The 25,206-nt window shown below is 35.9% G+C and overlaps 3 protein-coding genes across 4 annotated transcripts; all 3 read left to right on the forward strand.

Moving 5' to 3' along the window:
• Nucleotides 1-502: 502 nt before the first annotated feature.
• Nucleotides 503-3,634, forward strand: LOC141599854 (uncharacterized). Its single transcript, XM_074419984.1, has one exon. It carries the CDS (start codon nucleotides 675-677, stop codon nucleotides 3,387-3,389), a length of 2,715 nt encoding a protein of 904 aa, XP_074276085.1. The 5' UTR covers nucleotides 503-674; the 3' UTR covers nucleotides 3,390-3,634.
• Nucleotides 3,635-4,141: 507 nt separating this feature from the next.
• LOC141599855 (cysteine proteinase COT44-like) lies at nucleotides 4,142-5,476 on the forward strand. The gene is made up of 2 exons (XM_074419985.1): nucleotides 4,142-4,730; nucleotides 4,837-5,476. Exons 1-2 carry the CDS (start codon nucleotides 4,157-4,159, stop codon nucleotides 5,415-5,417), a joined length of 1,155 nt encoding a protein of 384 aa, XP_074276086.1. The 5' UTR covers nucleotides 4,142-4,156; the 3' UTR covers nucleotides 5,418-5,476.
• A 4,421-nt stretch (nucleotides 5,477-9,897) lies between these two features.
• LOC141599856 (acyl-coenzyme A oxidase 3, peroxisomal-like) lies at nucleotides 9,898-18,050 on the forward strand. 2 transcript variants are annotated; one of them, XM_074419986.1, is made up of 13 exons: nucleotides 9,898-10,651; nucleotides 15,048-15,165; nucleotides 15,298-15,405; nucleotides 15,496-15,668; nucleotides 15,763-15,862; nucleotides 16,087-16,161; nucleotides 16,257-16,387; nucleotides 16,566-16,701; nucleotides 16,800-16,919; nucleotides 17,001-17,147; nucleotides 17,252-17,356; nucleotides 17,446-17,547; nucleotides 17,646-18,050. In XM_074419986.1, the coding sequence occupies exons 1-13, from the start codon at nucleotides 10,266-10,268 to the stop codon at nucleotides 17,892-17,894; spliced, it is 1,950 nt and encodes a 649-aa protein (XP_074276087.1). In that variant the 5' UTR covers nucleotides 9,898-10,265; the 3' UTR covers nucleotides 17,895-18,050. The 2 variants fall into 2 exon arrangements, with proteins under 2 accessions (XP_074276087.1, XP_074276088.1); XM_074419987.1 differs by lacking the exon at nucleotides 9,898-10,651 and adding an exon at nucleotides 14,051-14,925.
• The last annotated feature ends 7,156 nt before the right edge of the window (nucleotides 18,051-25,206 follow it).

Genomic DNA, 25,206 nt, shown 5'->3' on the forward strand with positions numbered 1-25,206 from the left:
TTCAATTTTAATTATAAATTATAAATTTTGTTAACATGTTTTATCACAAAAATTTCAATTAAAATGTCAATATTAACTATAAATTATGAAATTTTGATGTAATTTCTAAGGTTTACATAAATTTGGGAAAACAATATATTTAATATACAAAAATCATTTAAGAATATAGATAATATCTTTTAATATTATAGTTAAGTGAACTAAATTAATTTATAGATAAATGAATTAAATTAATGCCATGTAATAATAAATTAATGTCGGTTAACAAAATGAGCGGAAAAACGGGGATTGTCGTTGTCGGTAGGAACAGTGATGATAAGAGACGGGATAATTGGGTATGAATGTGTATGTGGCATTTGGGTTATGGGGCTGAGGTGGGCTTCAAATGTCTGCGTGGCTTTTTTTATCCTACGTGGCATTGTCTACGTGGACTTAATTGGACATTTTAGGGTAGCCTTTTAATAATATTTATAGATACTAATAAGGTAAACTAGTAGTGTAACTAGAGGTTGTTGGGTAAGCATTGATGGGTATTTCTCCAACTTTAATTAAAAGAAAAGAAACTCTTGACCTCCTCTACCCTTTACTGAATCTTGCCTACACTCTGTGAAAGTAACAGCAACACAACTAATCCTCTTCTCCTTGGTTTTAAAATTCAAATCCCCCAATTACTAATGTCTGATTCACCACCACTACCGTCTGAACAACTTCCCCAATTCTCCGATCTCCCTAACCCTAACCCTAATTCTGTTGCTGCTGAAGAAGACGACAACGACAACGAAACCCTAAAAAACCCAGATCAGGAAATTGAACAAAAACCCAATCTTTTGGTTGATGTTGATGAACAACAACAACAACAACAACAACAAAAACAACAAGATTGTGAGGAAATAAAGCAGCAAGCAGATCAAGAAGAAGAAGAAGAAATTGAAGACGAAGAAGGTATAAACATGCCTCACTCTCCTCTCCCTCAATCTTCAACTTCTAAAAATACTAAGAATCTTACTTCTAATGTTCGCCGCAATAAGAAGCGTAAAAAGGCCTTTAATAACAGTAACCATATTGCCAAGCAGAGAAGAATCCAAGCTTTGTCTAAGGATTTTAACCCTATCTCTTTTGTTCCTTATAAAATTTTCGACTTTTCTAAGCACCAAGATAACTTAAGGAAATTGGGTTTGTGGGATTTTTCTCAGCTTCGATTCGATACCGATCTTAGGGTTGATCTTCTAGTGCAGCTGATTGCCAATTTTACCCCCAAAAGCCGTGCTCCTTATGTTAATGAATTTAGGATCAAGGTTAGTAGGGCTGACTTGGCGAGGGCGTTGAAGTTGCCTGTTAAGAAACTGGCTTTCGACTGTGAGGGTAACCATTTTTCGGCCGAGTTTATTTCCTTTCTTGACGAATTTGTGTCCAGTTGGATGCTTTTACAGGAGGGTGATGTATGTGTAATGCCGAATGAGATTGTCAACTGGATGAAACCGATTAGGGAGGGTGAACCTCAGAAAGTGGATTGGGCTGGATTGATTTGGTTCATGGTGGAAAAGGAGTTGGCTCAGGGAACCAAATTGGGGGACTGTTATTATGCCTCCCATTTGCAGCAGTTAATCAAGGACCAAAGACCAAATTTATTTGCTGACGATTTGGATTTGGATTTGGATTTGGATTTGGATTTGGATAATAACAAGGTTGTGGAGGAGGTGATGGTGGAAGACGATGTAGAGGGTGGGGATACAGAGATGTTAAATGCTCCAGAGTTGTCTTTAGGAGAAGAAAAATTGCAGGATCAATGTATTCAACTTGGTCCAGATAAAAAACCTGATGATGAGATCGTGCAGAAAGATGGCGATGATGAGGATGATGGGGTAGAAAGAGCTGATGATGCTAATTTAGTTGAAGTAGAAGGCGAGGCTGGTAAGTTGAAGGAGATTGTTGTTGGTATAGATGAAGAGAAGAATGAGAGTACTGATGCAAGTATGGAGCGTCTTTGTGAAGAGGGGGAGATGGGAAACATTGACAATGTTGAGTGTGCTGAAAATGTAAATAGTTCTGGTGGGATGACTGTAGATGACACAGTTCATTTTGGGTCAGAGAGGAACTGGCTCAATGGTGTAAATGATGAAGGCCAGCACGTTATGCAGCGTTGCAGTAATATGTCTGGTCTTAAGATGTCGAACGAGGATGATGATGGTTGTGAAGATGTAGAAGATGAGGTAGGTGAAGATGACGAACAAGGTTTTAATTTCATGGAACAAACTACTCCTGCCATGAATGAAATGAGTTCGAGAAACCTTATGCAGGCTATTGAAACTGGGCATCTGCCATATAATACTTCGGTAGAACTTGGTGGGCAATCATCCCTGGGATTCTTGCCATCCAAAGCTGAAAATGACGTGATGTTGGATGGTGCCTCTCTGTTTGATCATGTTGTAAAGAGAGAAATTGATCATGAGAATGATATTTCTCACCACGCCTTAGATGAGAATCACAAGGGAATGAGATTTGATGGACATTGGGATCATAAACCCCCTGATTCTGCAGCATGTATGGATAAACTTTTGCAGTGGAGCCAGAAACTTAAGATGGCCCAGGAAACCGAAAGAGAAGAAGCATATCAACAAGTAAACATGGCGCAGATGTACGGCCATGAAAAAGAAAATGAAGTAATCCAATGGAGATGTAAGTATGATGAGCTTCAGAGGAAATTTCATACTGAAGTCGGTCGCCGTGATAGAGAACTTCACCTGATGAACAATGTAATTGATGGGTATAGAAGGGCTTTGAAAGACAGCCAAAAGGCATTTTCTGAGTATAGGAAACGGTGTCAAATACCCGATGAACCCATTTATAAAGATGTCGGTAGTGGAGGTGTTATGAAGAGCACTATGGAACTGGAGAAAGAACGGATCAAGAAAGAAGAAGAGGATATGAGGATTCTCATTTTTTACAAGCATAAAGCCATTGATCTTGAGGTTGATTTCAAGTCACTATTTCAAGGTTTTAACGACAAGGTTATGTTCTTTGATGAAAGGCTTAAAGATGCTGCAAAGGGAGTGGAAGTATTGAGACATCATTCTTCGAAGCGTAAAATGTCAAAAAATGTTGCCATGTCTGAAGAGGTTCAGAGTGAAGCACAAGAACTAGAGAAAGATGATTTGATGAAGCATAAGATGTCAGAGAACGTCTCAATGTCAGAAGAGGATCAGAGTGAAGCACAAGACATACCAAAAGAAGATCTTGTTGAGCCTAAACTTTCAGAAAATGTCCCGATGTTAGAAGAGGGTCAGGCTGAAGCACAAGAAATACCGAAAGATGATGTTGATGAGCCTAAGATTTCTGACAATTCTGTGATGCCGTTGCCAGAAGAGGTTCCCAGTGCAGCACAAGAGTAAACAATCATGGATTTGTTGGGTGATGTCAAAATGTGGAGTTTAATTTGGTGGTTTGCTTTGTAAAATGACAATTAGGATCTATTAGTAATTAGGATTATGTTAAAGCCTTTTAGTTATTGGCTACTTGATAGACCGCTTTTAGCTGAACTCGTACTGGTGAGTGTAACTTTGAATGTTCTCTTCCTGACCCCATGACATGCCTCCTATTCCCCAACTTTGTGTTGCTATCCAGGTGACTTACTTCATTTCTTGGCTGTGTGTGTAAGTTGTGTGTCGAGTGTATCTAAGCCAAAATTTTACCAAGTAGAGTCTGCCACTCAGCTCCGTAGCTAAGGGCATTGTGAATTCTTCCGGATAAGGTGTCATGGGGTGGTTCTTAAAGGTGATGTTTTGGTTTCAGGGATGTGTTCCGTTTTAGTCACCATCTATCTTTCAATTTAGATAGCGGCCGCTAATCGGCCAAAAATGACTTGTAATGTTTTGACTTACCTACGCGGCTATTCCCTCAATTGCATGATACGCGGTGCTTTTGTCCTGTTGCGAAATGTTTTGGTTGTAGTCGTTCATTAACATAAGGAGAGTAACGTCGAGTCATGGACTCATGGGAGAGCCTGTCTAGTTTCAACTTGGGTATCTTAAGTACACAATCTACTTGGAAACAAAATCTACTGATCGATTTGCATCGGTAGCAAAAGTTTGTGAAAATAGGAAGCAGCTTATCTATGAAAGACGTATAGGGTAAGCTAAATATAATACACACAAAATTCATGGTTGGGGATACTTGCCTTATTGAAATTAGTAAATGCAGAAAACATGAAGAAACAGTTGTGACTGTTACTATATTACTTCACAAAAGCACAGAAAAAGCTTCCAAAATAAATCACATTCACAAGCCAGTGACCATAGTGTTCACAACCATGCATAGTTGCTTATTTCTTCTCGCATGTATTTTGTGGGTATCGTTAAGTGTAAATGCAGACATGTTTAATCCTCCGACATCTTACGATCCTGCAGTTATGGAGAAGAGGTACCAAAAGTGGATAGAGGCGAACAAAAAGAAATACAATGGAGTAAAAGAATGGGAGGAACGTTTTGGAATATATCAATCTAATGTTCAGTTAATTGACTACGTAAATTCAAGAAATTTATCGTACAAGTTAACTGACAACAGGTTCGCTGATATGACAAATGAGGAGTTCAAATCCAAATTCTTGGGTCGATTGATTGGCATGCCAAGTGACAACCAGGAGCAGATCAATACAACCTACCATGATTTACCAGATGCCGTTGATTGGAGGGAGATGGGTGCAGTGGCTCCAGTTCTAGATCAAGGCTTATGTGGTAGTTTCTCTCATCTTTAATTTGAGCCATTAATCATTCTGATTGTTACCAATAAAAACAAGTTTGATGTTAAATCAGGTATTAACTGAAACTTGGGGTGTTGCAGGAAGCTGTTGGGCTTTTGCAGCAGTTGCAGCAGTTGAAGGTTTCCATAAAATCAAAACAGGGAATTTAGTTCCAATGTCGGTGCAAGAACTTGTGGACTGTGATCGTGATTCAAATAACGGCTGTAGTGGGGGCTTCATGGAACCAGCTTATAAATACATTACAAGAAACACCGGACTAGCCACAGAAAAAGACTACCCTTACAAAGGAAGAGATGGTAGATGTGACAACGCAGTCAAGCGTCAAACAGTAAAAATAACAGGCTACAAGACAGTTCCTAAAGATGACGAACAAACGTTACAAGCCATAGTTGCCCTTCAGCCAGTATCAGTTGCTATGGATGCTGGTAGCTTTGAATTTCAGCTATATAAAGAGGGCATATTTAATGGCAGGTGTGGCACAAATTTAAACCACGGTGTAACTATAGTTGGGTATGGAGAAGAACGGGGCGACAAGTACTGGGTGGTGAAGAATTCATGGGGTGACAGATGGGGAGAAGGTGGCTATGCGCGAATGAGACGTGATACAACAAGAAAAACCGGCCTATGTGGCATAGCGATGCTAGCTAGTTATCCTATTTAAACTTGTTTCAACTTGGAAGATTTATGATGTTATCAATAAATATGCACATTTCGCACAAAGCATGGCCTAGGCGGCCGTCCTCACTCCTCATAACTCATACATAGTTATTGGTAGCTTGTCTATCGCTTTCTTCAGCCATGCTAATATGCTATAACTCTATTCTGCAAATCTATACCTTACAAAGTAGGAAATTGGGTTTTCCACAATAACCAAATACAATCTTGCGTGTCCCTTGGTTGAGTCTCATATTTCCAACTACCTTCAGAGTAGAACTCGACACAGCAGTATCGTTCAGGTTAGATCAGCATAGCACCCCAGGCTTGGCACCAAGCACGCTAGGAGAGGATGTAAGAGTCATATGTAAGGTCAATATTTGACTACGAGCATAAAGAACTACTACGAAATGTGAATTATATGAAATGTTATATTAATTGAATTGAATTGCAAAGATTAGAGTGTAAGGTATTTATACAAACTATACAATAAAGGTTAGGATCATGAGTGATTTGTTACCTAAAATCTAGAAATACAATCCTAAGAATAAGCACAATATATGGGGCTAAAATAGGAGCAAGATATGCAAAGGATAAACTAGAATAATTAGGTGAATCCTAATTATTCTCCAACATTCCCCCGCAAGACAGACGGTCGAGACGAGAGTCCGAGCTTGGACATTAATATAGCGAACCGTGGCCTGGGAAGAGGCTTAGTGAGTGCGTCGGTGAGCTGATCATTATTGACAATCGAAACAACACGCGGAAAATCGGATTGGACCTTTTCCTATATAAAGTGATAATCCAAGGCAACATTCTTCATCCGAGAGTGAAAGACGGGATTATCACTAAGGTTTGTAGCACCAATATTGTCACAATAGATGGCAGGAGCAGAAGGGAGTACAACACGAAGTTCCGTGAGCAAGGGATTAGGCCAGGTGAGCTCGGCCGAGGCATTGGCAATAGAACGGTACTCAGCTTCGGTGGAGAAACGGGCTACAGTGCCTTGCTTCTTCGAGCTTTAGGATATGGGAGTGCGACCAAGATACACTATGTATGCACTGGTTGAAGTAAATTCATCTTGGTTACCAGCCCAGTATGAGTCGAAATTGGCATGAAGACTCGGTGGGGAATCACGGAATGTCATGATGTGGTGGGAGATTGTGCCTTTAAGGTATCGAAGCAGGCGCTTGAGAGCATTCCAGTGGCAAACAGATGGTTGATGCATATATTGGGAGAGTTTACTCACAGCAAAAGCAATCTCAGGTCTAATTAACGAAAGCTAATGAAGACCACCCACGAGAGCAAATTACTCAGTTGGATTGTCATGCGAAGCACCGTCGCGAAGACTCGGTTTTGACATGGAATCCATGGAAGTAGTAGCCGAGTTGGCATCGGTCATATTTGCTCGAGATAAAAGATTGGGAATGTATTTATGTTGATTGAGGAAAAGGCCTTGCGAACACGGATGAACCTCAACACCAAGAAAATATGATAAGTGGCCGAGATCCTTTAGAGAAAAGTGTCGAGCAAGAGTGGCAATAAAGGAGCTGACCTCCGCATAACTGGACTCTGTAACAATAATATCGTTAACATAAACAAGGACAAACAATGTGTTAGTCCCATGAAGAATGAATAGCGAAGTATCAGATACAGAGTTCGTAAATCTAGCAATTAAAAGGAATTAACGAAGCTTATTGTACCAAGCCCGAGGGGCCTGTTTCAAACGGTAAATAGCTTTGTGAAGACGACACACATAGGACGTATTAATAGGATCAGCAAAGCCCGGAGATTGAGCCATGTAGACCGTTTCGGTAAGGGTGCCTTGAAGGAAGGCATCAATGATGTCAAATTGGCGAAGCGGCCAGTTCTTGGTAACGGCAAGGCTAAGCAACAATGGGACCGTGGTGGGTTTGATAACGGGTCTGAAAGTCTCATTATAGTCGAGGCCAAGTCGTTGGTGGAAGCCTTTAGCGACAAGTCTGGCTTTATGTTTGTGAATGAGCCATCGGGGTCATATTTGGTGTGAAAAACCAATTTAAAGCCCACAATAATGTTTGGTCGGGTGAGGGTGGCACGAGTTCCCATGTTTCATTGGTCTGAAGCACGGAAAATTGAGCTTCCATGACAGATCACCAAGTTGGGTTAAAAAATGATTACTTGGTTGTCTTAGGTTCTGATGGCTGGAGTTGGGCATTAAGGTTGAGTTTATCAATGGGTTTGAATATGTTGTGAGAGGCGCGAGTGGCATGCGAGTGAGGGGTGAAGAAGGGCTTGCTTGGTTGTCTTAGGTTCGGATGGCTGGAGTTGGGCATTAAGGTTGAGTTTATCAATGGGTTTGAATATGTGGTGAGAAGCGCGAGTGGCATGGAAGTGAGGGGGAGGACGTAGTGGAGGGGTAGGAGGGGACGACTGGTGGGGAGAAGGGGAATGAGAGGAGGCAGCCGGGAAGGGAGACTTAGCTGGAGTTGTAGTGGCATGGGAAGAGGACTTAACAAGGGAGTCCGTGAGTGTGTCAGTGGGTGAGGGTGTGTGTGAAGCTGGGCCAGGGGAAAGCTGGGCAGGGGAGTTGTCGGTGAGAGGCAGAGAGACTTGACACCAAGTGTCAGAGATTGGGAAAGGTGAGTTCGATGAGGGCAGCGGATGGGAGGAGAAAGGGTAGTTGGCTTCTACGAAGCGGACATGACGGGAAATGTATATACAATTTGTAGCGCGGTCGAGACATAGGTAAGTGTGTTGGGTGGGTGAGTATCTGAGAAAGACACAGGCAAGGGACCGGGGATCCAATTTATGCCGAGTATATGGTCGAAGCCATGGAAAGCATAAACAACCAAAATTATGGAAGTTTACATATTTAGCTGAGATATTAAAGAGACACAAATAAGGAGATTTATGGTTGAGAGTGGGTGTGGGCATACGATTTATGAGGTAAACCGCTGTCTGAAAGGCGTGAGGCCAATAGTGAAGCGGCATAGAAGCATGAGAAAGGAGCGCAAGGCCGGTATCAACTATGTGGCGATGTCGTCATTCTGCAAAACCGTTGTGCTCGGGAGTATGCGGTGGAGAAGTAAGATGTTGAATACCGTCACACGCAAGATCATGTTTTAATTTTTCATGGTGGAGAATGGGTCGAGAAAATTATTTCTCAACAAATGCTTGGTCTAATCCGTCGATGACTTGGTTCGTAACATCCTCATGGGAGATAATTGTACCGCGAAGAGCAAGCACATCAACGGTGGCTTTAATTTTGTTCATGTAATCGGTGATGGATAGGGGGCCTTTGGTGATATGCTTAAGTTTGTGACGGAGTTGTTTGATGTGGCCACGGGAAGGACGAGCATAGGACGAGGCAAGGGTGTCCCATGCCTTCTTCGTTGTGGCGAGACGGTTGACGATGGGGCTGATGGATGATCTGAGGGTGCTTGCCACGACACCAAAGAGAAGTTTATCCTGCTGAAACCAAGTATTGTACGCCAGATTTGGAACGGTTTTTTTGTCTTTTTCATTGAGAAATTGTGACGGGATTGAAACACTTCCGTTGATGAAGGAAAAGAGCCTGTATCCCTGCAATAACGATTCAAACTGAAGCTGCCATTGTTGGTAATTCGAGCCATCAAATTTGACGACGGAGTGAATGTTAACAAGCACGAGCAGTTTGGAGGGCTCGGCTTGGTTGCGTGTGGTGTTGCCCGACATGGTTGATAAGGGAGTCGAGAAACGAGATTTGGTAAGGAGATCAGAACCTTTCTTACTCATACAATGTGAATTATATGAAATGTTATATTAATTGAATTGAATTGCAAAGATTACATTGTAAGGTATTTATACAAACTATACAATAATTAGGTGAAATACATAGTAAAATCTTCCCCTCACTTGGTGCCCGTGATATTTTCCCATTTAAGGGGTTTTCAAGTATAAATTGTTGAGGTATGTCTTTTTTTATTGTTCTTTACTTTTACTTTCGTCTCTATTTACTTTATAATTAACCCTATAAAAGTACAATCACGATAACATAATAATAAGAAAATACGTTAAACTCCATACTGTTCCGTCATAATCATATTTCTAGCCTACACAAAATACCACAAATTCACAAAACACACGGCTTTAACAACATTATCAAAAGTTGAGCATTAAAACCAACAACATTCACTATGAAAGAACTCGTCATGGTGACAAAACAATGTTGTTTAGTTAGGTAAGTTAATGCCTTTTTGTGCCATGCATAATACGTGTACTTATTATCTACACTATATGTAGTAGTGGATCAAAAGCTTCACTCCACTTAAGTATTGTATAGCACCAAAGAAATATTCACTCCACGTCTCCACTCAAATACTATATGGGACCAAAATAAATGTTTATTTGACTTATCTTCGCTCCAAAAATTTTAAAAGTAGGTTACTTTTTGTGGAGTACTCCACCAACTACATGTTTTACCTACCACCTTCAAAGTCACACATATACTCCCCGATCATTTGTTTACTTTTACTTTTAACACAAAAACCAAAAAAAGAGGATAAGTTCAATTATTAAATTATAACTGGAACAAATTGAGTACGGGGATTAAATTGGTCATCAAAGGCATTCATAAATCATAAATATCCAAAATAGAATAAGTAAATAAATGACTGTGACTTGGCCACTACAGTGCCGAAGAGGGTGGCTTACATGGTCCATATGGTAGTGCGGGAATGCATGGGCCCGGGAGATTCAACCCCTCATCATCGAAAAAAAAAAAATGACTGTGACGTAGATAGTATATAAATAAAACTAATACTTGGGGAGTATTTATCACTTGTTCCTTAATTCTTAACGCAAAAAATACTGGCACATTGATTGTATTTGAAATATGGGTTCTTCACCATGTTCATCTTACTCCAATCCCGACCTGTTTGAGGCCATAACTTTTGACACCAAAGAAATGAGAGCAGTTGTTGATATGCACAATGTGGAAGACCGTGATGGAATGTTTGAATTGATGACACAAAGTAGTGTGTTTAATCCTAGGAAGTTAGGGAGTAAGGTGTTTGTATCCCCTGACTATGATGAACCAATGAAACAACAAAGAATGACGACAATGAAGCGGCTTGAATACTTGGTTGAGCATGGTGTTTTCAAAGGGTGGATAACTGAGAAAGGCGCTGAAATTGAGCTTAAAAGGATGGCTTTGAATGATGTTGTTTCGGTTTATGATCATTCGCTTGCCGTTGTCATGGGCGCTCATTACTTCTTGTGGTAAGTTGCTACTTCCTAATTTAACTTATTTCTTAAGGAATACTCCGTATGTTGTTTGGAAGAAGTGTCTCTCTGTTTTACTATCTCCTCACTTTTTACATTTTATGCATCCAAATTAGAAATACTCCCTCCTATTCACTCATTTCCTCCCTCATTCTTTTTTTTTTTTTGGTAACTTTTGTGTGGTCCAAATTTAATTACATGTGGGATGTGGGGTAGAGTGGAATAGAGTGTTTTGTGTAGTCTAAAATTATTTTCTTAATTCTTGTGCAAAATAAAAGGGGGAAGAAATGAGTGAATAGGAGGGAGTATGTAATATGATATAAATATAGTCCGTACTAGTTGTGCCTCAACTATAACCTTAAAGATTTTGGTTAAAAAGGTTCATCTATAATCTATCAATAGTATATTGGCAAAATTAAGAGTTACTAGATTGTGTGCCCGTGCGTTGCACGGGTTTCAAATTTGATTCTCCTTTAATTGTTGTGGAACTTTTTTACCATTTTAAGCGGTGTTCACAATTATAAATATTAATAATTAACATCCATATAATATTTTACCGATAATAGTTGTCGCCCGAGATAGCTGATTGTCTTGTTGGTTAATATTAATGATTTTACCTCTAGGTTTAAAAAAAAATGCAAATACTTCGTATGAGTTTTAGTGGGTAAAAAACTCAAAATAAATATAAATAATGTATAATTGAAACCAACCCAAACACTATAACATTATTTTATTATATATATACACCTTATATATATAGGCTCCATCTACTATATATAACAGAGCAAGTTATATTCGGCCTGTTTTTGATAGTAATATGTAGAGTTCCTCCAATCTATAAACCGTTATATCATCAACTCGTTAACCCGCATACATGTATATAAGATAATTTAACCGGTAAAGTTACAGAAAAATGTTACTTATGTACAACAATATCTTTGGTGCGTATGCGTATCCCGTGCAAAATTCCTGTTTGACGATGTTCAATCTTGTGCATATCTAAAGATTACAATGCATACAGCCTCGGATGGTGAATAATAAAGTTGACCCGATAAAGTCGTAAGCATGTCATTTTAAATGACTAACTATGGAGTAGATACGTATGAAATTCCATTAATTTAAAGCTTATGCTCCGTACAACGTAAAATCGCCTAAAGAAATTGATGCTTCATATCAAGCTGGACAATTGGATAGTTAGATTACTTGGATGCCTCATGTCACACTCTCAAGTATACATTGAACCGTTTGGCTTGACTTTGGCGAGTCCAATTACGATATGACAATACGTTTCCTTCTTACAACAATTCAGTTTAGAAAAATTTAGATTCTTTAAATTCATTTCATGAAATTCAGATCTTATATGTTCAATTCAAATACAATATATAAGTTCAGTTCAGAAAATTCAGTCGATGCATATCCACTTTACATAGGTTCAGTTCAGAAATTTAATTCATACCTATTTTCTATAAATTTAGTTTAGAGCTTACTGTATAAGTTCAGCTCCTATAACTTTATTTTGGAAAAATTAAAACCTTATAAATTTAGTTTAAAAATATTAATTTACATCTAATAATTAACATGCAACACAGTACCCCTTATATAATTGGGTTCCGATCCACAACGTTATAGTGGATTAACGATGGATCTTAAAACATGAAACTAAGTAATCCATCGAGCTTCAACGAACGGAAAACATGAAAGGTACCCTCCCGCTTTTTCTCTTACGTAGCAACTTTAAATTGGCTCCCATCATAGTAATGCAGGCTCATCGGCCCTCGGATTTTGTGTCCTATACTCCTATAATCTATATCAAAGATACAGCAACTCCATCACCAAAACCCTTGTGTTCCTTTTATGAGATATCACTGCAAAGACTACAGCCTGACCTTTATGCTATCAAAATCGCCTGTATAATTAGTACTACGTAATTTCTACTATAATAATTGTTATTGTCGTTGCTGTATAATACGGAGTACTAATAATTGTGTCATAGGGCTGAAAATAACAAGGGAAGAAAAGACGATCGATGTGGGCATACAAAACGTGAATTTGACCCTTTTTTTTCAATGTATACTATAATTAAGGGCAAATAAAGTCAATCTGCGGAGATCATTTTCATTGTTGTATTATTATTATGATTACGATGATGATAATGATGTTGCGACTCCTGACCCTGCCCTTCTTGTTTTCTTATACGGAGTATTGTATGATCTTTAATATAAAAAGTTTGTTCCCCCGTCTTATAATATGAGACCGCCTCACACAATAATAAATGTTTGATGAGAGGTTTAAGACCCAATTTATGTATAATAACCAAACTTTGAATACTTGTTACCAGTCATGGCTTACATCAAGTTCATTACATCTGAATACAAAAAAAGCTTGTTAGTTCAACCGGGAAATAGATAAGAAATAATAATAGGGAACATACAAACTAACAACACAAATAATAGAAAACGAATACCTCTCGTATTTTCTTAAAATTGACAACTATATAAATCCTTGTGCTCTTCAATGATTAATTTTCTACAGATATAACATGAAAGTAAAGTAATTAGAAATCATAAATTCAAATGAATGTCCAATGATGAACGCATGCAAGATGGTTTAATTTTGGCACAACATACAGAGACGGGTGAGGATTTGACAAATCTTCAATCTACCCCTACTTGAATCTCTACTCCTGCAAAAGAGTAGATAATCAATTTTAGAATCTACGACACATTATTAACATAGAAATTATTTAATGGCAATATATATTATACATGTAAATATTATTAAAAAAAAAAAAGAGTAAATCTGGCATATAAGAAAAAACAGCCAGGCAAAAAAGCCATTAAAGAAATAACATGAAATTAAATGAAATTCAACTCCATTGGACGTTGCATATTGTCTCTTTTATAGGCCTAAACACAATTCAAGTTTGAACTAAATTCCTCTTGTTCTATTATTTAACTAATATAATACTCCGTATATAATACTATTGTTATATATGATAGACTTTAGTAGCTGTAAAATTCTATAACTAAAATATTTTTATATTATCTATTTTAGATAGCCAATTTAAGTTAATGTAGAATTTTATCTCACTAAAATATGACATCTTATCAAATTCTCTATCTTTTAAGATTTATTTTTAACTTTTAAAATAATTTTAAGATTTAGTTTTAATAATATTAATTTATTAATTTAATTTAAAATTATTTAGGTGTTTTAGAATAGTTGGAGACTCTAGAATTGCCTGAAAAAAGCCTCTTTTATATATATATATTGATTGATTGATTGATTGGACTTTGCAAAATCAGTCCTTGAGGAGGCAATCAAATTGTTGATGGTTAGCTAGTTTAGATCATTGGATTACATATTACTCCGTACATATTAATCCATATCTTTTAGATTGCAAAATCAGTCCTTGAGGAGGCAATCAAATTGTTGATGGTTAGCTAGTTTAGATCATTGGATATTGGGTTCGAAACCCATGAGCATTAAATTTACCTTTGGGGGCTTCCTGTACACCGAATGAAGGCAACCCATCTAAATCCCAAAATGTACATGGCATACTTGTGAGATGATCAATAGATTACATATTAATATCCATATCTTTTAGAATACGATGTATTTTTTAATTGGATGCTATAATTGTTTGATATCAAGAATAGTGTAGTGAAGATCATCCAAATATAGAAGTGTATGTAGACGAATTAGTATGATTGATTTGAGTAAGTAATGTAGGTAACCAAAGGAGTTGTTTGTTCAACTTATCTTAGATTGAAAAGGAGTTGATTTAGGTGGAGTTTCCCACCAACTACATATCGCACCTACTCCATCCCATCCAACAATCATATCGACTATATAACTCAACCTCAACTAATTCATATTCATATTCATATTCATATTCATATTCCTACTTGATCAACTAATATCCAAGTTATGGGTTCCACTTTCGACACCAACCAAATGAGAGCACTTGTTGATATGCACAATGTTGATTACCGCGACTTCCTCTTTGATTTGATCACCCGAACTAGTGTGTTTAATCCTAGGGAGTTAGGGAGTAAGGTTTTTGTATCCCCTGACTACGATCAGTCAATGGAACAACTAAGAATGTCGAATTTCAAACGGCTTCAGTTTTTGGTTCATCATCGAGTTTTCAAAGGATGGTTTTATGATAAAGGACCTGAGTTTGAGCTCAAAAGAATGGCTTTGAATGATGTTCTTTCCATTTATGATCACTCCCTTTCTATTCTCATGGGTGCTCATTACTTCTTGTGGTACGTCTATTCATTTTTATTCCAATTGAGTGACTAATCCATTTTTCAAACTTCTATTGTGGCCTCGTATCCGTTTTCTCCTATTATGTTGACGGATTTTGTTTTGTTTATTTGAAATGCAGGGGTGGTGCAATTCAGTTTTTGGGCACAAAGCGTCACCATGACAAATGGCTTCAAGTTACCGAAGACTATGCCATTAAAGGCTGTTTTGCGATGACTGAGCTGGGCCATGGAAGTAATGTAAGTACATTCTTCTGTATGCAAACTTTTCGTATATTCTCACCCAAATTTCATTCTACAACTGTATGACCGTCTTACAAGAGATGTGATATTTTAAACTTTAATTGTGATTCTGTCTTTTCCTGATATTAGGTCAGGGGGATTGAAACAACCGCGACATATGATCCTAATACCCAAGAATTTATCATAAACACGCCATGTGAATCAGCTCAGAAGTACTGGATTGGAGGAGCAGCTAATGTATAAAACCTTTTTCGTCTCTTTGATTTATGTTTTCCCTGCTGATTTATGTTTATTTATTTAACTTTGATTGTCCTACTGTTTCTGTAGAATGCAACTCACACTATCGTTTTCTCACAACTCAATATCAACGAGAAAGATCAAGGTGTCCATGCATTTATAGCCCAAATCAGGGATGAAAATGGCAACATCTGTCCAAATGTACGCATTGCTGACTGTGGACATAAGATTGGACTCAATGGTGTTGACAATGGCCGAATATGGTAACTAATGATTTTTATTCTGCTACACTAGTCTTGCTTTCAGTTGATTTAACTTTGTGTATATAATCTTTTGTTTTTTCCTTATTTATGGTAGGTTTGATAATCTTCGCATCCCTAGAGAAAATCTATTGAATTCTGTTGCTGATGTTTCCCCGGATGGCCTATATTTCAGCGCAATAGAAAACCCAGATCAGGTTTTGTTTTTGTCATCACATCAAAGTATCAAACAACATTACTCTTTTCATTGCTGTAAAAGAAGTCATAAAAGCAAATCATGTTCAAACCCATGTCATAAGTACCACCCGTTTTTCTGGTTTTCTTCTCCCAACATTTTTGAAATTTTGGTATCAACAATTATTAGATTTAGTGAAGTTTTGCCTAATTTTCCTTTGCCCTAATGAAACTATTTTTCCTTCAGAGATTCGCTGCTTTCCTTGCGCCACTGACGTCAGGGCGTATCAACATTGCAGTCAGTGCTCTTTACATAACAAAGGTAACTTGTGCAATGCAACTCATTCTGACACTCAACGAACCTTAAAATGTTGTCGGACACTAAATGTGCATTTGTTTGTGGTGTTCAAATTATAGGTGGGTTTAGCTACTGCTACAAGGTATGCATTATCAAGACGAGCTTTTGCTCTCTTGCCCAAAGAACCTGAAGTGTTACTGCTGGACTACCCAAGCCATCAGCGCAGGCTCTTGCCTCTCATTGCAAAGACGTAAGCAAGCAAGCTATTCTCTGAGTTTTCTGTTTACATGCTTTTCTGATTGCATCTTATGGGACATGGGACGGCTGTTTGCTTCTCTACATTATCTGTCATAATCATCATATCAGTACCTCCTAAGAGGCCTGCGGTCCAAATTAGTTGATGCATTTTTAATTTGTTTGCATTGCAGGTATGCAATGAGTTTCGCTGGTAACTATTTGAAATCAATATATGTGAAACGGACACCTGAAACAAATAAAAGTATCCATGTCGTTTCTAGCGCCCTTAAAGCAACTCTAACTTGGCATAATATGCGCACTCTGCAGGTCAGCTAGCTGCCTTAATGAAGTCAGAATTTTAGCTTCTACTGTAGCATTTTCATCCTAAACTAATTAGCTCTTAAATTAAATTATGTATTGCCTAGGAGTGTCGCGAAGCCTGTGGTGGGCAAGGTGTAAAGACTGAAAATCGTGTAGGCCATTTAAAAGGGGAGTTTGATGTTCAGTTAACTTTTGAGGGGGACAATAATGTACTCATGCAGCAGGTAGTATTTTGTTGTTGCTTTCATTTATCTAACTAATACTAAATTGCTTTGGAAATATTCCTAAAAAACGAGTATGTGCAGGTGAGCAAGGCTCTATATGGGATAAGTATGGGATCTCAGAAACTCAAAAAGCCCTTTAAAGGGTTGTGGCTGGAGCACATGAACAGTCCTAGCCCTGTAATTCCATCAAAAGCCACAAGTTCCGATATAAGAAGCTCCCAGTTTCAGGTACTTGATGTGTAGCATTATACGAGTAGTAATTAAGTAGCCTCCCTTTGATACTACTACTCGCGTATGATTTTGAAATAACACAATCTCCTCTTCTTATTTAGACTGATATATTCTGCCTGAGGGAGAGAGATCTTCTGCATCGCTTGGTAGAAGACGTTTCAGCACATCTAAAACAAGGGAGAAGTAAGGAGTATGCTTTTGTTTTGGTGAGTACGGCTATCTATCTTATTACTGATTTTATACTTTGATCAATATCAATATTTTAATGAAAAGCCTTGTTATTTTGCCTTATCAGAGTTATCAGGTTGCTGAAGATTTGGCCAGAGCTTTTGCTGATAAGGCAATTCTGCTTACTTTTATAGAGGCTGAAGCTAATCATGCTACTGGACCCCTGAAAGTAAGGGATTACTGCAACTTCTTCTTGTTCAGTGTATTACAAACATTTGTTTTCCCACCTCAAGACTACTAATATGGAACATTCAAATTCATTTGCAGGATGTCTTGGCCTTACTGCGAACAATGTATGCTTTGATAATCTTGGAAGAAGATGTATCATTCCTTCGATATGGAATCTTGACTGTTGAAAACGCTGCCACAGTGAGGCAACAAGTGATTAAGCTTTGCAGTGAACTGCGCCCGCATGCTCTGTCGTTGGTTGCTTCTTTCGGCATTCCAGACTCTTTCCTGAGCCCCCTAGCATTTGACTGGGTTGATGCAAATTCATGGTCCTCGGTTCAACAATAATGTTATATATATATATATATATAATATGTAGCTCTAGTTTTGTGTATCTGACTGTTGTGACCCTTGAACAGCGTAACGCCCCTTATATGTAAAGCATTTGGTCATTTTATATCTTCCTCGAAAATTTATAAAATCAGCAGTGCATTGGTGCCAAAATAATTCGGATCCGGTTAATTCAGAGTCCGTCATTTCAGTTATGTTTGCATTCGACTTCGATAGGCATATTTCTATTTTCTCATGTGCTATTATGGAATCATTTAGAGCGTCAATTTTGTTACCAAAATAGCAAAATTGGTCTTGGATATATAAATACGAGTTTTTCAAGTAAAATTTAGTTTTGTTATGTCTAGCTTCATCTAAGGTAAAACAAAACAAAAATCAAGAGAGATACTATGATAGGTCCAATTATGAAATTATAAAATCAATGATTAAACTTGTACTTGTCGTCTCGCGATGAGAATGGATTGGTTGCTTCTAAATATGTCTAGTCCAAAGTCAATCCAATCAATAATGAGATCAATGATCCAAATTTAAACCAGATTCATATCATATATATCGAAAATTTAGAAACCAAAACCAATCCAATGTATTTATTTTTGTGTTTTAAATAGACGCTATAACTAATTCTAATATAACCCGAAATTTTATTCGCAACAAATATTTATAGAAATTTATGTTATATGGCTAAAATTGAAATTTCAAGTTTAATAAATCCTAATATTTTGAAAAGTTTGATCGAATTGGGTTCGGGTATGAATGAATCGTGTTGAATTTAGTAGGATGTTTAGAAGATTATCTATGTCACTATGACATCCATAACATTCGTGTGGGAACAAGCTAGGTTGCACCAAAACGGACACGGACACGACACGGACACGTGACACGGCATTCCATGAAATTTAGGACACAGGACACGACATTTAAATTTAATAAAATATATATTTTATAGTTATATATGTGTGATTTTATTTTTGAAAAAGTATTGAATATTAAATTTAAATAAGTGAAAGTAAAACTTACGTTAATTATAACTCATTCTCATTTCCAAAACCAAAACCAACTTATAATCAATCTATTTCGACATCTCATTACTAGTCTAAATAATATCATTTGTCTCCAATTCAACTTATTTTCCCATCAAATTTAACCATATAACAATTCTCGCCATTTAACTTAAATTCAACTTGATTCCGTTTGGAGGTCAGGTGTGTCCAAATACCATGGACACGGCTCAAAATACCATGGACACGTGCCGAAATAAAAGATGAAAGTTAGACACGGCTTTACAAGTGTCCGACACGTTTTGACGTGTGTCCGACGAGTGTCGTGTCCGACACGGGTGCCCGACACGGGTGTCCAACACGAGAACACCGATTAGGAGGAGTGTCCGTGCAACCTAGGGAACAAGTGCACTTATTATTTCTTGCATTCTCTTCGTAGATGATTCAATATTCTTTTTTCTCGGGGATGCACTGAGAATCTGATTAATTTGAAAGAATTCTAAATGCATATTGCAATGCTTCGGGTCAAATGATTAATAGATCTAAATAGACCATATTCTTAGGCCCTGTTCTTTCTGGCTTTTTAGAGTGAATCGAACTTAGTGAATCGAATGGAGCCGAATCGAATCGAATCAATTAAATCGAATCAATGGAGCCGAATCGAATCAATTGAGTGAATGGATCGAATGGAGCCGAAGCCGAATCAAATAAGTGATTTAATTGAATTGAACTGAAATAATAATAATAATAATAATAATAATAATAATAATAATAATAATAATAATAATAATAATAATTATTATTATTATTATTATTATTATTATTCGCAAAATTGAAATTGGCTGAATTTAGTGGAGCCGAATCGAATCGAATGGAGCCGAGCCGAATGAATTGAATTGAATAGAAAGTTGAGTTGAATCGAATGAGCCGAATCGAATCAATAGAGCCGAATTAAATCGAATGAATCGAATCAATCAATAAAATTTAATCAAGTGAGTGAAAATAAGTTGAAAGAACAGGCCTTAGGCCCCTGTTCTTTTGGACTTAATTTCGATTCTTATAAGTTGATTGATTGATTAAACTCCATTAAGTTCGGTTGATTGATTGATTCATTCTATTGATTAAGTTGATTCAATTGAGATCGATTGATTGATTTATTTCAACATTAATATTATTATTCTTATTTTTATCATTAATATTATATTAATTTATTTACTATTTTTTATTATTATATTAATATTTTTTTTATATTTATTATATTACTATTATATTTATTATTATTATTATTGCTTATATTATTATATTTATATTTAATATATTTATTTATATTTATATTATTATATTTTTTTTTGGTAAAATGTGAGTCTTTCCATTAATAATAAAAGTGGCATATTACAAGTTCAAACATTATCCAATCCATCATTCAACCTAATCATAGTACTCAGTTTAACAATTGATGCCTATACTAAGTAACCATTGAGCATCAGTAACATTGATCCTAGACGGACGTAGACTTTGTATCCTTCCACGAACAACCTGTATCAAATGCTTCAAAACTAAAGAAGGCTTCTTCACTGGAACTCAATTTACGCAAGTATTCCTCTCGATCCGGACTTCATAACAGATAAGCTAACCAAGCCATAGAACACGCCTTTCGTTGCGGACTTGGAATAATTACCATGAGAACGTGCACTTGCAGATGCAACCAATTCTCCAGTCCACTTAACCGCTTACTAAACCGACATGAACTAAATAAATGATCATGTGATTCAGTCTCTTCTTCACAAAGAATACACAGGTCAGAATCACTGATTCTATGCTTGTGTAATTTTTCACGAGTATTCAGAGCTTCCAGTTTAATCAACCAACCTACCATAGAGTGTTTGGGTACAGACCAACCACCCCAAACTTCCTTATACCACAGAACAGGGGGGTGCATCCCCTGCAACCATTTTTATATATAATTATTATAATTAATGGCAATATTAGTAGTATTAGTATTATTATTATTTATTATTATTATTATTGTTATATTATATTTATTATTTTATTAATATATTCATTATTATTAATATTATTAATAACATATTTATTATTATTATTATTTTAATTATTATTATTATTATATTATTATATTAGACATATTATTATTATTATTATTATTATTATTATTATTATTATATTTATTACATTAATAATATTTATATTATTATTATATTATACTTATCATATTTATTTTTTAGTTGTTATTATTAATATGTTACATTATTATTAACAGTATTATCATTTATATTATTAATATATTATTATTATTATTATTATTATTATTATTATTATTATTATTATTATATTACTATTTTATTTTGTATATATTATTAGATTACTATTATATTATATTAATATATTATTATTGATAATGAATAATATTTTTATAATATTTATTAGTATTATTGTCATTATTGTTATTATAATATTTATTATTATTATTGTTATTATTATTATTATTGTTATTATTATTATTATAATCCTTTTATTATTATTTCAATTCAGTTCAGTTCAGTTCAGCTCTATTAAGTTCAGTTTAGTTTAGTTTAGCTCCATTAAGTTCAGTTCATTTCAATTTAGTTCAGTTCAGACATTTTCAATAAAAAAAAACAGGGCCTTAGTCCTTGTTGTAACTCGACGTTCGCAAGATTTTGTATTCTTGAGGTGTCGTCTACTGGCGTTTTAGGAAAATATGTGAGTCTTTCTACTGAGTACAGAAAGTCTAAAAGACAAATTTACATTACTATTGATAGATTATGTCCAAACAAGAATCTCAACTGGCATTTTTTTTATCGTTGGTAGATTGACATTGATTAATTTAGTCCTTCCAATTCGTTCTACTTTATTTCCAAGTGGTATTATTAAAAGTGTCGGTAACGTTGGTACTTTTGTTTTGGGTGGGAGCTTAGAGTTCAAGGTCTATTCACTGGTCCAGTACAGTCATTTTCAACTTATCTAAGATCGGCGATGGTGGAAGTCAGGTGGTTTGGGTCAACCAAGCATTACTTGGTAAACTGACATGGAAGATTCTCATTGAAGATCACACTTTAGTTAGTAAAATTTTAGGGGCGAAATATGAGTCCACTTGGAAAAATATTAAGGAAGTAACACTTCAAAAAAAGTCCCAGATGAATCATGGGGATGGAATAGTATCAGACGGGGTTTTAGTTACTTTTTGAAGAGCTAGCTTGAATGGTTTGTTTTACTTTTTAGCTTAGTACCTGAAGTACCAGATGGTCGGTTGACGGAGACAAATGTTAATAGTAATGACGAGTTATTGAATTGGACTGTCAAGGATTTACAATTTAACAATGCTTCTTGGGATGTAGAGAAGATAACATGGCTATTTGATGAAAAATGGAGTTCCATTTTTTTTTTGCCAGCTAGTTCAAAATATTACTATTTGCAACTCTAATACTTGTGATCGCTTATTTTAGGTGAAGTCTCCAACAGGAAAATATAATCCAAAATATCATTATAAGGAAAATATCTAATACTTGTGATGGGGGTGCTCAATAAAAATACGTTGCAAGCGGAATGTCTCGAGATCAAGTGGTGCCTAGAACGGGATTTACTGGGAAAAATAATCTTCAATATGGAAATCTTCCTAGATAGTCTGTTATTGATTAACGAGCTAGACCAACATCATTGTTTAGATAGTATCATTGAAGACGGTATTTTAGACACTACAAAAAAAATTAGACTAGAGTGCATTTTTGCACCGGTTTTAACACTAATAAAATTTGTAAAACGGAATTACTTTTTCACATATGAACCTTATTCTTTCACATACATATTTTGATTAATTTTCCATCCCCGACCTTTTCCTAAACCTATACAAATTATACTCAATACACCCTCTCCCCTAAAATCGAATCTAATTGTTCTAAAATTTTGAATAAGCACCTTAAAACCAAATCTAATTGTTTTAACAACTTGAATAATTGATTATAATTCTCATATTGGTGAAATAATTTTGTTGCTTAGCAATTGAATTTAGCAACTAAATTGTTGTTTAAGTTTTAAGCTTTAATTCGTGTTCGGTGGGCATTGATGTCTAACTGAAGAGTTAGGAACGATAAACACCTAAGTGGAAGAAGGGGTGAATTAGGTGTACCCTTTTTAAAATTTGTTCTTGACTTAGTTAATTGATAACTTAAATAGAGAACCTTAAAGCACAAACCTTAAAAAACTTAATAGAATGTAAGTTCACAAGATGGTACAATAGTTTTATGTCACAATATAGCTGACTGTGATACAGAACTTAAATAGGCATGAACGAGAAATAGCAAAGTGAAAGAACTTAAGAGTAAATGAACAAACAAACGACTTTTTTTAAAAATTGGTTCAGCCTCTGCTTCGAGGCCTACGTCCAACCGTTATTATATTGCTTGTTTAGAAATTTACTCAAACAACTAAACCCTTACAATGAAAATAACTCGCCAATCTACCCCCATTGCACTCAAACTTAAAGCTACCCCGCTTCAAGAGTTTATACGTTCTATCTCACAGGTTTACAGAGTCTTTGAATCTCAAGGGTTCACTTAATGAACATAGAGATCGCGATTAAGACTTAAACACGAGAATTATGGAACAAACTCATTATGTCAGAGTGCAACGAATGGATACTTGGAGGTTTACAGCTTTTTGAAAACAAACGAAGACTTTTAAAATCTGAAAACGTTTTGCAAATACTTCAAGAACAAGGTTTTAAATGCACAAATGATTTGCAAGGTTTTACAATAAATGCTTTGAAAGTCTTGAGAAATAAATGAAACTAAGACACACTATTTATAATAGATTTGATCACTAAGAAGTACAACTTAGGTTAATTAAATCCAATATAAAATAGGTAGCCTTTGAGTGATGGTAAATGTTAGATTTTAGGCTTGAGGCACAAGTCTTTAATAAAAATCAGAAAACTCTCCCCAAAACACTCAACATGTGACACTTTACCAAATTAACAAAAAACTTTTCTAGATTTAAAACTTTGACAAGTTTGATATATTATTCTTTTGCACCCTTTTTCCCCTTTATTTTCATACTTACCGACTCTATTTGAGTCGGTTTTATGCATCCTTGCTTGCATTGTAACACCCGCGAATTTCCATTTTGACATTTAAAATTTATTAAACCGTTTAATCACTTTATTATATATTTTTGAATTATTCAATTTAATTAATTTTATGTCAAACACGATTTTTATAAACGTATTATATAAAAGCTCGTTTATATAAAAATACGTACGATTAAGTTATATCTTTAAGGCATGATTTATATAATAATATAGGTATACGTATTTTGGTCGGATAATAATAGTGACAGTAATAATTTTAGTTTCCGTCTCAAGTTAAAAATAAACTCGAGACATTATTCCGTCTAGCTATAGACCGTCACATTTCACTTTGTATCTCCTTTAATCCGGACTAGTCAGAATTTGACAACACGCTCAACTACCTCTTACACTCTACTTTTAAATATCTTGTATATTATTATTATTATATATTATTATCTTTATTATTATATATTATTATTTTTTTTTTTGTGGACCGTGCACTCAGTCATCCACATACTCCCTCTTTCCTTCTTCTCCTTCATTTCGAATGAACCACAGCAGCAAGAACAAAAACAAAGTACACAACACCATCACCATTTTTCGACCTCAAAATCCCAGCTTTCTCTCTCATTTCTCAGCCAAATTCGATAATTTTGGTACCATTCTCTTCCCCTTTCCTTCCTCTTCCTTTCAAGGTAAGAAAGTTATGATTTTGTGGTGATTTCAGTTTGACCCGCCTCATAAAAGTTCCGATTTTTAGCTCCTTTATTTCGTTTTCCTCCTTCTAGTTAAAGAAACCGAAGACCCGCACGGAGGCTCGTACTCTTTTGACGTTTTCCTCGGAGATTTGAAGGGCAAAAATGTAACGGTGATAGGTTACTCGACAAAAACGTCGAAATTCCGTCCTATGTGTCGTTTTATGTGTCCTTGTTTCATAAAGTTCGGTTCTTTACACTTTTCCTCATTTGTACGCTCAATTTTATCCCGTCCTTTTTTGTCTTTATGCTCGGATTATTTGGTTGTATTTATGAATCGTGTTAAATTTCCGTCTTAAAATGACGTCTAAAACGGGCTGTTTTACATGGGTTTTGAGCATGGTTAAGATAAGCATAGGGGGTGTTACTCACGTTTTAAGTTCTGTCTTGCCCCATCTCACTTACTGTCTTATTTTCCGTCTCGAAAAACCGTGTCAAATTGGGACTGTTTTGAC

This window comes from Silene latifolia, chromosome 9, assembly GCF_048544455.1.
Source record: "Silene latifolia isolate original U9 population chromosome 9, ASM4854445v1, whole genome shotgun sequence".
NCBI classification, from domain to species: Eukaryota; Viridiplantae; Streptophyta; class Magnoliopsida; order Caryophyllales; family Caryophyllaceae; genus Silene; species Silene latifolia.

Coding starts and splice junctions, on each gene's coding strand:
- LOC141599856 (XM_074419986.1), top strand. CDS start 10,266: ATGGGTTCTTCACCATGTTCATCTTACTCCAATCCCGACCTGTTTGAG. Junction 10,652..15,047: donor GGCGCTCATTACTTCTTGTG/GTAAGTTGCTAC, acceptor TTTGAAATGCAG/GGGTGGTGCAATTCAGTTTT. Junction 16,162..16,256: donor GTGCTCTTTACATAACAAAG/GTAACTTGTGCA, acceptor TTCAAATTATAG/GTGGGTTTAGCTACTGCTAC.
- LOC141599854 (XM_074419984.1), top strand. CDS start 675: ATGTCTGATTCACCACCACTACCGTCTGAACAACTTCCCCAATTCTCC.
- LOC141599855 (XM_074419985.1), top strand. CDS start 4,157: ATGGTTGGGGATACTTGCCTTATTGAAATTAGTAAATGCAGAAAACAT. Junction 4,731..4,836: donor TCTAGATCAAGGCTTATGTG/GTAGTTTCTCTC, acceptor GGGGTGTTGCAG/GAAGCTGTTGGGCTTTTGCA.